Below are 13,275 nucleotides of genomic sequence, written 5' to 3' on the forward strand. Positions count from 1 at the left end.
TCTAGAATCTGGCACAGCCAGATGTGTCCACATTCTTCCACACATCTTCCGTCACTCCGTGGTACTCACCACTCCCCTGGCGCCTTCAAGCATCTCCTGTCTGTCCGTCCGTCGTCCCCCGCCCCTCCCCGCCGCGACTCCTTCACGCGATGTCATTTTTCAGACCCCAGGGCCCGAGGGACACAAACCCGCTTGGCCATGCCCCTTTGGGAGCTACCCCAAATACGCTGCTCTCCCAACCCTCACTATTTCCCCAAATAAGACTTTTCACTGTAACGGAGGAAGATTTACTGGCCAAAGCCTCTTCTTAGAGAAAGATGGGATGGGGAGCGCTAGGGAGGCGAAGGGGATTGTGGGAGCGCCCTGCGTCGCCCGCAGGCTCATGGGAAATGTAGTGCCGTCGCCTCCAACATGGCTGCGCCCAGGTAAGGGGAGGCGTGCGCGTACCCGCCGCACTTGCTGGACGAGATGGGAGAGGCGGGCGGAGGAGAGAGCGCTCGCGGGGCGGGCCCTATGACTTCCAGGGTCGCTTTCGCTCGCCGGCCTGTGCGGGTCTCCTCCGGCCTCCCCGCGCTGGGCTGAGGACCCAGGGGGAGGAGGCCGTCCCCGCGTTTCCGGGTGCGGTCCCTGGGCTGTAGGCTGCGCCGTTGGGTGGCCCTGTCCGTGTTTGAAGGGCCTGTGTCTGTGTTTGCGCGGACGCACACGTGGTGTCTGGGCCAGTCTTAGGTTTCCTTGGGAACTGCGGTTGTATAGCCTGGGGAGTGGTAGTTTGGCGCTTCTTGGGGTTTCTGACCTGTGCCAGTCCCGCGACGGAAAGGCATTGCTGGAGGTCTGGTCACTCTCACAGCTGCATCTTCCTGTGCTCTTTTTAAAAATATTTCGCTTAGCATAATGCTCTCCAGTTCCATCCGTGCTGTTGCGAATGGTAAAAATTCCTTCTTTTTTACAGCAGCGTAGTATTCCATTGTGTAGATGTACCACTGTTTTTTAATCCATTCATCTGCTGATGGGCACTTCAGCTGTTTCCAGATCTTAGCTATGGTGAATTGTGCTGCTATGAACATAGGGGTGCATATATTTTTTCTGATTGGTGTTTCTGGTTTCTTGGGATATATTCCTAGAAGTGGGATCACTGAGTCAAATGGGAGTTCCATTTTTAACTTTTTGAGGAACCTCCATACTGCCTTCCATAGTGGCTGCACCAGTCTGCATTCCCACCAGCAGTGCACAAGTGTTCCTTTTTCTCCACATCCTCTCCAGCACTTGTCGTTTGTTGATTTGTTGATGATGGCCATTCTGACAGGTATGAGATGTACCTCATTGTCGTTTTGATTTGCATCTCTCGGATAATTAGTGACTTTGAGCATGTTTTCATATGTCTCTCAGCCTTCTGTATGTCCTCTTTCGAAAAGTGTCTATTTAGGTCCTTTACCCATTTTTTTTATTGGATCATTTATCTTCCTTTTGTTAAGTTGTAGGAGTTCTCTGTAAATTTTGGAGATTAAACCCTTATCTGAAATATCATTGGCAAATATGCTCTCCCATGCAGTGGGCTTTCTTGTCATTTTGTTGATGGTTTCTTTTGCTGTGCAGAAGCTTTTCATTTTGATGTAGTCCCATTTATTTTCTCCTTAGTCTCCATTGCCCTAGGAGCTGTGTCGATAAAGATATTGCTACAACATATGTCTGATATTTTGCTGCCTATGGAGTCTTGTAGGATTTTTGTGGTTTCCCATGTATTTAAGTCCTTTATCCATTTTGAGTTTATTTTTGTGTATGGTGTAAGTTGGTGATCTAGTTTCATTTTTTTCCATGTATCTGTCCAATTTTCCCAGCACCATTTATTGAAGAGACTGTCTTGACTCCATTGTATGCTCTTGCCTCCTTTGTCAAATACTAATTGAGCATAATGGCATGGGTTGATTTCTGGGTTCTCTGTTCTGTTCCACTGATCTATGCCTGTTCTTGTGCCAGTACCAGGCAGTTTTGAGAACCGAGGCTTTGTAATATAGCTTGATATCTGGTATTGTGATCCCTCCAACTTTGTTCTTTCTCAGGATTGCTGTGGCTATTCGGGGTCTTTTTTTTATATTCCAGATAAATTTTTGGAGAGTTTGTTCTAGATCTTTGAAGTATGCTGTTGGTATTTTAATGGGGAATGCATTGAATCTATAGATTGCTTTGGGTAGTATGGACATTTTAATGATGTTGATTCTACCAATCCATGAACACGGTATATTCTTCCATTTGTTTATGTCTTCCTCTATGTCTTCTTTTCAGTGTCCTGTAGTTTTCCGAGTACAGGCCTTTTACCTCCTTAGTTAAGTTTATTCCTAGGTATCTTAATTTTTTTGGTGCAATTGTAAATGGGATTTTTTTTTTCATTTCTCTTTCTGTGAGTTCATTATTGGTGTATTAATAAGGCCATAGATTTCTGGGTGTTAATTTTGTATCCTGCTACATTGCCAAATTCATTTATTAGGTCTAGTAGTTTTTTGATGGAGTCTTTGGGGGTTTCTATGTATAGTATCATGTCATCTGTGAATAAAGACAGTTTTACTTCTTTTCCAATTTGGATGCCTTTTATTTCTTCTTCTTGTCTGATCACAATGGCTAGTACTTCCAGTATTATATCGAATAGGAGTGGTGAAAGTGGACATCCCTGCCTTGTTCCCGTTCTTAGGGGAAACGAGTTTAGTTTTTACCCATTGAGTATGATGTTGGCTGTAGGTTTGTCATATAAGCTTTTATTATGTTGAGGTATGATCCCTCTATTCCCACTTTGCTGAGAGTTTTTATCAAGAAAGGGTGTTGGATTTTGTCAAATGCTTTTTCTGCATTGATTGATATGATTATGTGATTTTTGTCTCAATTTGTTTGTGTGATGTATCACATTTATTGATTTGCAGATATTGTACCATCCTTGCATCCCCGGAATAAATCCCACTTGGTCATGGTGTATGATCTTTCTAATGTAATGCTGAATCCGACTTGCTAGAATTTTGTTAAGAATTTGAGCATCTATGTTAATCAAGGATATTGGCCTGTAGTTCTCTTTTTTGTGGTGTCTTTATCTGGTTTTGGAATTAGGGTAATGCTGGCTTCATAGAAAGAGCTTGGGAGTGTGCCTTCCTCTTGAATTTTTTGGAATAGTCTGAGGAGGATAGATTTTAGTTCTTCTTTGAATGTTTGGTAGAACTCCCCTGTAAAGCCATCTGGACCAGGGCCTTTGTTTGCTGAAAGATTTTTGATCACTGCTTCAATTTCTTTGGTAGTTATTGGCCTAATCAGGTTTTTTTATTCTTCCTGAGTGAGTTTTGGGAGCTTGTATTTTTCTAAGAATATGTCCATTTCGTCTAGGTTGTCCATTTTGTTGGAGTAGAGTTGTTCATAGTATTTTTTTCATAATCCTTTGTATTTCTGTGGGATCGGTTGTTACTTCACCTCTTTTATTTCTGATTTTGTTTATTTGGGTCCTCTCTTCCTGTGTTCTTACTTGAGTAATCCGAGACCCTTGGGCCAGTGATTTCAGTTCTGCTGTATGCCAGGCACTCAAGTCTGTGCCCTCAAGTAGATGTCAGCCTTAGGGATGAGTGCAACACGCAGACAGGTAACATTATGCCATGGTGTGACAACTACAGGATAGAGATGCACACCGAGTATTAGTGAAAACATTAACCAAACCCAAAATTCTGAAGAAGAGGTCTAGGAGGTAAGATGGCAGGGTTAGTAAGTTTAATAAGTTTAGGTTTACTCAATAAATCTTCATTAGGTGCTAGATCCTGTTCTTGGTGCTAAGTACTACAAGGTGAAAAATCCAGACAGAATTTCTACTTTCATAGAGCTTACTTTGTAATCAGTTAGAGAAAGATGATGGAGAATAAACAAATTAATGTGGCCATAAAAATATAGCGTAGGTGTTCAAAGAATTAAAATGGGATGATATGAAAAGTATGGTGTCAGTTTTTTTTTCTAATTTCAAATTTTAAAGAATTTTAATAGGTAATACAATTTCAATAGCCACTAAATTAAAAAGTTACTTCCCTACCCAGTTTGGCTCAGTGGATAGAGCATCAGCCTGCAGACTGAAGGGTCCCAGGTTCGATTCCAGTCAAAGGCACACCCAAGTCAAAGGTTCAAACCCCAATAGGGGGTGTGCAGGAGGCAGCTGATCAATGATTCTCTCTCATCATTAATGTTTCTAGCTCTCTCTCTCCCTCTCTTTTCCTCTCTAAAATCAATAAAAATATATGTAAATAAATTAAAAAGTTACAAAAGAGGAAAGCTTCCTTTCATTGCCATGCTGATCTACCCATTTCCCCTTCCTGGAGGCAACCTGTATCACTAATTACTTATATGTCCTAGAGATTTATATGATACCCTGTATTTCTGTGCTATACTTCATAATCAGGCCTCATTTGATAGGAATTTTAGTTCTTTCTAATCTTTGCTATTAATTAAGTTTAATTTATATATAAGCACAGGAACATTTGTTTATAGTGCTTGTTCATTATAGGTATTCTACTAGAGGCCCAGTGCATGAATTCGTGCATGGGGGGGGGGGGGTCTCTCTGGGTGGCCTGTGGGGATCAGGCCCCAGCTCGTACCCCCAGGCTCGCAGCCCCACAGCCATGTCTGGCAACCCGCTGTGGGTTGGCGCTGCCACCTCACCTGCTCCAGCATCCCACCTACAGAGCGATCGATCTGGGAGCTGGGCGGTGGCCCCGCCCCCCCCCCCCCCCCCCCCCGCCACTGGTTGCCGTCTGCAGGGCAATTGCCCAGGGCAATCTGGCCCCCGCCTTGGCCTGGCGCTGCCCACTCACCTGCTCCACCATCCCGCCACAGTCCCACTCTCATCGGGGCCCATCAGGGATGGCAGCGCCTCCACTGCCGCCTGCTAGCGCCACATTGCCGATGCCCACCATGTTCCGCCTCCTGGTGGTCAGCTTATGTCATAGCGAGCAGTCGAACTCTGGTCTCCTGGTCGAATGACCACCGAGGGGACAATTTGCATATTAGGCTTTTATTATATAGGATTATTTAAGGAGGGTATGGACACATATACTACTATTACCATTTAGGGCAATGTCCAATTAGATATATTGGGGTTTAACTTACTATCAGAGCATGTATGATCTCTAAACTTTTGTTATCCTATAGGGAGTGTGTGTAGGCTGAGCATGATTAGACTTGACTCGCATGGCTTGTGTTCCAGCAAAGTGACCTCACTTCTGTCACATCCCATAACACTCCTGTGACATGGCAAGGAGCATCCAAGCCTTTGTGCAATAGTGGAAATTCCTTGGCCAGGGAAGTGGCCTTGTTAGAAAGGGAGCACCTCCAAACCTCAGCCATTGGTAGCAGCCTGTTCCTTGTTGAGGTGACAGACCTGCTGGGCCAGTCCATTGCCAAGTCACTGGAACGGGGAACAAATGAGCATCCAGGGCTATCTGGCTTTGTTTCCTCACCTGTAATAGTAGCATTGCATGACTGAGTAAGGAGAAGGGAAAGGGGATGATAGGAATGTGACTATGAGGCTCCATCTGCTGGTGCTGGACGCTTAATGTCAGACTTTGAAAAACATATGCAACATCTTTCTCATTTCTTCCACTGTGCAGTCTTTGCTCATGTAACATACTAAGAAAAAAATTCTCAGCGCATTTATCCCCTGTTCTCCATTGCGGACTGCAAAGATGCCATATAGTTCCTTTGAAGGTCCTCGCCTTTTCTTTTCTTCTTAAATTATTCTAACCTAGTTCTTCTGAAAATTGACAGTGATTTAATAATAGGCTTATTTAATCCTTGTAACAAAGTTATGAGATAGTGTCAAAGATTAACACAGCCAGACATTAGTGACAGCAGTGAAAACATTTTATTTAGTAACTACTGACAATAGGGCTGTTTTAAAGGGAGGATGGGGTTGGGATAGAACAGGGTGCTCAGTAGTAGGGTCAGACAAGTGAAAATATACAAAAGGTTGGTCAGTGCACATGCATCTAGGCCAGCTTTGTTTGCTGCTGGCAGTTATCAGGTTTGGATTCTGTCTTGCCACAGAGACTGGGAGACAGACCCTCTCTCTCCTAATGATTACATTTCAAAGGAATGGCTCTCAGAGATACATATTCACAATTGTAAGTCCTTTTTAGTAAGTGCTCTAAGAAAGGGAGGTCAGGGGCCTATGGTCAGGTGTTGCTAGAGTAAATAGTAAAATGTCCAGGCAGCATTTTGTTTTCTCAGGCATTTATATGGGTCATCCTAGGGACACGGCTTTATGCTGCTAGAAGCCACACTACAGTTTGGTGAAGTTTTTTAGTCCAGGGTTTGGATGGAGTTATTTGCCAACAATAGGCGCTATTCCTATTTTTTATGTGAAGAAACCTAAGCACAGAAGTAAATAATTAACTCACACAGGGTCAGCTTCAGTGGTAGAGCTGAAATTTGAACCTAGAACTTAGACCCCTAAACACTGTCTCATAGCACTGCAGGGGGCGCTGGGGAAACAGACAAAAAAACAAAAACAATTTAATCCCTGTTTCAAGAGCTCATAGTTCAATGGAAGGGGACAAATATTAGAATAAACCATTATAATTAGTATAATGTTAAAAATATCGATTTAGCTATCATCCCCTTCCTGTCTAATGATGACTCCTAAAACTTTCTAACCTCATTCCCTCTCCTTTTTAAAAAAATTATCTTTATTGTTGAAACCCTCTACTTTTTATTTTTAGAGAGAGGAAGGGAAGAGAGAGAAAGACAGAGAGAGAGAAACATTGATATTGCCTCCTACACATGCCAGAGAGAGAGAGAGAGACAGAGAGAGACAGAGAGACAGAGAGACATTGATGTTGCCTCCCACACATGCCCGACCAGGGATTGAACCCACAGTCTGGGTCTGTGCTCTGACCGGAAATGGAACCCGCCACCTTTTGATATACAGGACAATGCCCCAATCAACTGAGCTGCGTTGGCCAGCGTGTCCTCTCCTTTTATCACTATATAGCTTACGAGATAGCACTGATGACTTTCTATGTCCCTTTCACATCACATTCCTCTCTTCCCTCCCAGAAAAACTTCTTTCCTGAACTTTGTGTTAATCATTTCCTTGCCTTTATTTGCATTTTGCTATATATATATTTCTAAATAATATATGCCTTACTTTTGGATTTTGAACTGTATGTAAATGGAATCATACTGTATATTCTTCTTTGAAATCTTTGTTTTGTTTCTCCTTCTTTTTTCTTTCCTAATATTATGTTTGTGAAATTTGTCTATGGAACATTTTACCTAGAACTTCATAAGTAAAGGGATCCATTACCTACAGTAAAATAGCTTACTTAATAGAGGTAGAGCATTGGGATGTTTTGTAGAATCCCAAGACATGCTATTAGATGTTCTTGCTTCTTTGTTACCTTCTTAAGTATTTCTTTATTGCACCTGTTTATTCTCACTTCTCTTGGTTGGTAAAAGGTCAAGTAAGAATTTAAAAGAATTGTCACATAGAACTATTTATAAACTATAGAATATACGAATAATATCTTTATAACTGTCCCTTTAGGACTCTTAAAGTTGACATTTTGTATTTTTTTTTTTCAGTATTGCCATGGATAGCAACCATCAAAGTAATGGCAAACTCGGTAAAACTGAAAAGAAGTTCTTAAGGAAACAGAATAAAGCCAGGCACACTTTGCTGAGACATGAAGGCATTGAAACAGTATCCTATGCCACTCAGGTGACCTAAAACTATTATCATCATTTGAATGTAAACATATTGTCATGTTAACGTGCTAGAGTAATATTTGCTAAAAATTGCTCAGAGAAGAGGGCTGTTCTTGTTCATTCATTATTACATCTGTATCAAATATACCTGCTAACTTTCTATTTTTGGACATAGCCTTAGTGTAGTTTGAATGTCCATTGATTGTGTTGGTTGAACTAGAGAAAATTGTGGGTATATATTAACTGTACAATTATTTACAGTTTATATAGCATACTTATATTCATTATTATGTTTAATTCCCTAAAAATATCCTTATGAAATAGATGAGAAAACTAAGGTTTTGAGTGGTTGTGATATGTCCATTGATATTCTGTTGGCTGAACCTAAAGCTAGAATTTTTGTAGTCTTCTTTCTTTTCTTCCTAACTTCATCTGTATTATAAAGTATTTTGATTATATGCTATAAGACATTTTTCATTTATTAGATTTTATTTACAACGCCTTTCATTATCTTAGGGCAATAATTATATATATGGGACTGTGAGACTTCCTAGCCTATGAATTAGGAAAACCTTACTTTGACTCTTAGCTTCTCCACTTATTTGGACATGAGCAGCATCCTTTGATCTTAGCTTTCGTCATTTGTAAGGACATAGCATTGCATTATCCCATTGGATTGTTAGATTCTAAAGAGAACATGTACTTTACAGTACTTATTAGTCATTAAAGTACCGTATGGATGGGAAGTATTCTTATGATATAAGAGTAGGAAGGAAGCTTAGCATCATTTAACTGAGGGCCAAAGACAAACAATTGAGAAGGTGAAGCTGGGATTAAAGTGTAGGTCTCTTGACTCTCAGACCAATACTCTTCCCTTATATCATGAAAATGCTATCTTCTGTGCTGCACAATAGTTTAGGAATGAGTACTCTATTGGGGGAGATTGAAATTTAGCAGGTAAAGACCCTTCCTTAGATTTTGTTACATATTAATAACTTCAGAGAATTTAAATCAAATACCTTTAAAAAGGTTGGGATAGATCATATATTCGGGTTAATATGTCTGCATACACTTTCTGCCAAGAGCCACAGAGGCTGTGCAGCATCTAGAAAATTATACCCTTTTCTCATTTCTTCCCAAGTGTAATTTGCTTTCTTTTCCTTACATGGATCACAAAGAGAAGTGGTAAGGAAAGAAACGGGCTCCCTCTGAAGCATGTTTTTTGCTTGTGTCTGTCTTTTCATTCTGATCTCTAGAAGCTTTATTCTTACTTTTGTGTCTTCCAAAGCATCATCTTATTTAGGCTTGATATTTTCCTCCACAATAATTTGAAGGGAAAGGAATAAAATTATAGAAGGACCTCTAATTATATATTATCTATCCCTGAGAGAACAAATGCTCTTTTCACCAGGTGTTATAAATATGGATGCTTTGTGCAAATCTATAGCCACTGTGAGATTTTTCTAGATAGTGATCCTCAAATTGTTAGGATTGAAAATAACTTTAAAAAAAACTTTGAATTCTGTACTTCATATCATTGGGAAAATTGCTTAGCTGAAAATGATAAATAAAACAATTATTACATTTAATTATATTGTATAACTCACATGTAATAGGAAATAAATTCCTCCCTTCCATCCCCCATTGAACTTAGCATTTTGAGGACCACTAGTATTCTTTAAGTCACACCTCACATCTTCCTCAGTTCCTCAGTGGACCCTGGTCATTTATAAAACCTTTGCAGTTCCTTAGATTTGGGAATATGCAATTTTTTGGTAACTATGGCTGCATGTAACCAAATTATTTTGCTACTTTAAATTATAAACCTTACTGAGTGAGGTCCAGGGCAAGCCATCTGAGGCTAAATTTTATACCGTTATTGTTTTAGTGTGTTTATTATGTGAATGTGTGTACTTGCATATTTAAAGTATTGGCTGTCCCATGAAAGAACAAAGCTTTACTTTTCTTATTATCCAATTTTATAACAATCCTATATAATCCTATATAATAAAAGGCTAATAAGGAACAACTGGTTGCTATGACGTGCACTGACCACCAGGGGGCAGACGCTCAATGCAGGAGCTGTCCCCTGGTGGTCAGTGCGCTCCCATGCTGCTCAGCCAGAAGCCGGGCTCACAGCTGGCGAGCGCAGTGTCGGTGGTGGGAGCCTCTCCCACCTCTGCGGTAGCGCTAAGGATGTCTGACTACTGGCTTAGGCCCGCACCCCGAGTGCTCCCAGACTGCAAGAGGGTGCAGGCCGGGCTGAGGGGACCCCCCCCCATGCCACAAGTGCAAGAATTTTGTGCACCAGGCCTCTGGTTTTATTATATACTTTTTTAAAACAAGGTTCTAGATAGCCCCATTTTGTGTATATGAAACTAGTACATTATGTTCCAATCTCCAGGTTAGTATAAATCAGTCAAACTACTGTCCTCTGACTTGTGAGGCAAGAGTGAGTTTTACATTTTTAAAGGTTGTTAAATAAAAATAAGACTATGTATGACCTGTGGAGCCTAAAATATATACTATCTGACCATTTTCAGAAGTTTGCCAATATCTGCTATAAATGATGAAAGTATGCCATCAGTGGTTTACTTTCGCTATGCTATGAAATTTTTAGGGGTCATGAATCATTAATATCTTAACACCATGTAGGGTGTGTTTTTAAGTACGAAGACTAGAATCATCATAATTCCTTGAATAAAATTGTGTGCAGGACTGTAAATGACAGGAAGTCAGCATGAAACTTAAAAAGAAAAAAATATTTACAAAATGAATGAATTACTCAGGCACAGAGGAAAATTTTTCTATTTTATATTTAAGGAATCTATAATTGGTTTTCTTTGAGTCACTGCTTTTACTTTTAGTTTTTAGTAAACACTGTATGGTGGTGATACCAAAAGTGAATTCTGAAAGCAGACAGAAATAAGTTTGAAACCCAGCTCCTCCTAAACACTATCTTCACCTAATACTGTATTTCTCATCTTCAGTTTCTTACTTGATGAAGTGAGGCTCATATTATCCACTTTATAGAATTGTTGTGAAGGTTATGTTAATGAGGATTAAGTAGGTAAAAGCATATAGCCAGTGTCTGGCAAAAAGCAAGTATCAGTAACTCCTTGTTCCTTTTCCTTTCTCCCTTTTCTTTCTCTTTCATTGTGTTTAATTATATTTATGAACAGTAAAAGTTATCTTTTAATTTGTATGTAGGTCATTAAGAAATGAATATTTTACTGAAAAGACTATTTCAAAATCAATATTATTTACTACATAGGAATACTTTTTAATTCCCAAATACTGTATTTAGTAAATTGATTTACATTGAATTTAGAAAACCAAATAACAACTATAAGGAAACCCTTTTTTCTTTCATAATTACACCTTTGTAAAAATGTTATTTAAAAATAATCTTATTTTATCTTATTTAAAAACATATTTTAAAAAGAAACAGGTTGATATCAACTGTTCATGTTAACATTCTTTTTGTTTTTTCAAGATCCTGGTTGTTGCCAATGGTGGTTTGGGTAACGGTGTGAGTAGAAACCAACTGCTTCCGGAATTAGAGAAACTCGGACAGGTGGATGCTCTCTTAATGCCACCTAATAAGCCCTACTCATTTGTAACGTACAAAACTATAGAGGAATCCAAGAAAGCCTATGTTACCCTCAATGGACAAAAAATAGTGGATGATTTAGGACAGAAGATCATTCTGTACTTGAATTTTGTGGAAAAAGGTATTATCATACAGGTATCTTTTTCAAACTAGTTCTTGCTTTTGTTTGAGTTTACTTTTCACATTGAAGTTGGGATTTTAATTTGTACAGACAATCTGACTTGTTTATAGAGGACCATATTGTAGATATTACGAGAAAACCTTGTTTCTTTTTTTTTTTTTTTACTTTCAGTAATTTTTTTCAGTTATGGTTGATGTACAATATTGTATTAGTTTCAGGTGTACAACCCAGTGATTAGACATTTATATAACTTACTAAGTGATCGCCCAATAAATCTGGTACCCATCTGACACCATACATAGTTATATGTTTTTACTGATTTTTAGAGAGAAGAAGGGAGAGAGATAGAGAGATAGATAGAAACATCCATGAGAGAGAAACATCATCAATTGGTTGCCTCCTGCACACCCCCTACTGGGGATTGAGCCCCCAACCTGGGCATGTGCCCTGATGGGGAATCGAACCATGACCTCTTGGTTTCTGGGTTGATGCTCAACCACTGAGCCACACAGGCTTGGCTAGAATATTATTGACTATATTCCCTATGCTGTACTTTACATCCTCATGACTATACTATAACTACCAATTTGTACATCTTAATTAAGCCCTATACTTTTTTTACCCATCCGCTCAACCTCCTTTCCATCTGGCAACCATCAAAATGTTCTCTGCATCTAAGAGTCTGTTTCCCTTCTGCTTGTTCATTTAGTTTGTTTTTTAGATTCCACATATAAGTGAAATTATCTGGCATTTGTCTTTCTTTGTCTGACTTATTTCACTCAGCATGATACCTTCTAGGTCCATCCATTGTTGCATATGGCAAGATATTCTTTTTATGGCTGTCATATTCCATTGTGTATATGCACCACTTCTTTATCCATTAATCTATTGGTGTACACTTATATTGCTTCCTTACTTTGCTACTGTAAATGCTACATTGAGTATATGTCTTTTCAATTTAGTGTTTCGGGTTTCTTCAGATAAATACCCAGAAGTGGAATTGCTGGGTCCTTCTTTGTCTCTTGTTATAGCCTTTGTTTTAAAGCCTAATTTGTATGGTATAAGTATTGCTACCCCAGCTTTTTTTTTGTTTGCTTGTTTCCTTTTTCATGAAATTCTTTTTCCATCCCTTTACCTTCAGTCTGTGTGTCTTTTGATCTGAAGTGAGTCTCTTATACACAGCATATGTAAAGGTCTTGTTATCCATTCAGCTTTCATATGTCTTTTAATTAGAGTATGTAATCCATTTGCATTTAAAGTAATTGTTGATAGATATGTATTTATTGCCATTCTATTTTTCATATTTTTATTTTTATTTTTATTTATTTTTTTATTAAATCTTTATTGTTCAGATTATTACATTTGTTCCTCTTTTTCCCCCCCATAACTCCCCTCCTTCCAACTCCCACCCCACCCTCCGCCCTCACTCCCCACCCACTGTCCTCATCCATAGGTGCACGATTCTTGTCCAGTCTCTTCCCGCATCTCCCACACCCCTTTTCCCCCCAAGAATAGTCAGTCTATTCCCTTTCTATGTCCCTGATTCTATTATAATCACCAGTTCATTCTGTACATCAGATTATTTATTCACTTGATTCTTAGATTCATTTGTTGATAGATGCGTATTTGTTGTTCATAATTTGTATCTTTACCTTTTTCTTCTTCTTCCTCTTCTTAAAGGATACCTTTCAGCATTTCATATAATACTGGTTTGGTAGTGATGAACTCCTTTAGCTTTTCCTTATCTGTGAAGCTCTTTATCTGACCTTCAATTCTGAATGATAGCTTTGCTGGATAAAGTAATCTTGGTTGTAGGTTCTTGGTA

General features: G+C 39.3%; 1 protein-coding gene across 3 annotated transcripts in view; it reads left to right on the top strand.

Annotated features, from left to right (window-relative positions):
- Positions 1 to 410: 410 nt before the first annotated feature.
- The window catches only part of ALKBH8 (alkB homolog 8, tRNA methyltransferase), a 62,692-nt gene continuing 49,827 nt past the window's right edge, over positions 411 to 13,275 (top strand). The window contains exons 1-3 of one of the 3 annotated variants that reach the window (XM_070426932.1): positions 411 to 425; positions 7,594 to 7,729; positions 11,213 to 11,450. In XM_070426932.1, the coding sequence (XP_070283033.1) occupies positions 412 to 425; positions 7,594 to 7,729; positions 11,213 to 11,450 (388 nt within the window). In that variant the 5' untranslated portion in view covers position 411. Of the gene's footprint in view, positions 426 to 588; positions 619 to 3,210; positions 3,713 to 7,593; positions 7,730 to 11,212; positions 11,451 to 13,275 lie in introns of those variants that run through there. The other 2 variants (XM_070426934.1, XM_070426933.1) reach the window with 2 other exon arrangements.

Source organism: Myotis yumanensis, unplaced genomic scaffold (assembly GCF_028538775.1).
Source record: "Myotis yumanensis isolate MYYU_CA2020_CCGP unplaced genomic scaffold, mMyoYum1.0.hap1 SCAF_10, whole genome shotgun sequence".
Classification (NCBI taxonomy): Eukaryota; Metazoa; Chordata; class Mammalia; order Chiroptera; family Vespertilionidae; genus Myotis; species Myotis yumanensis.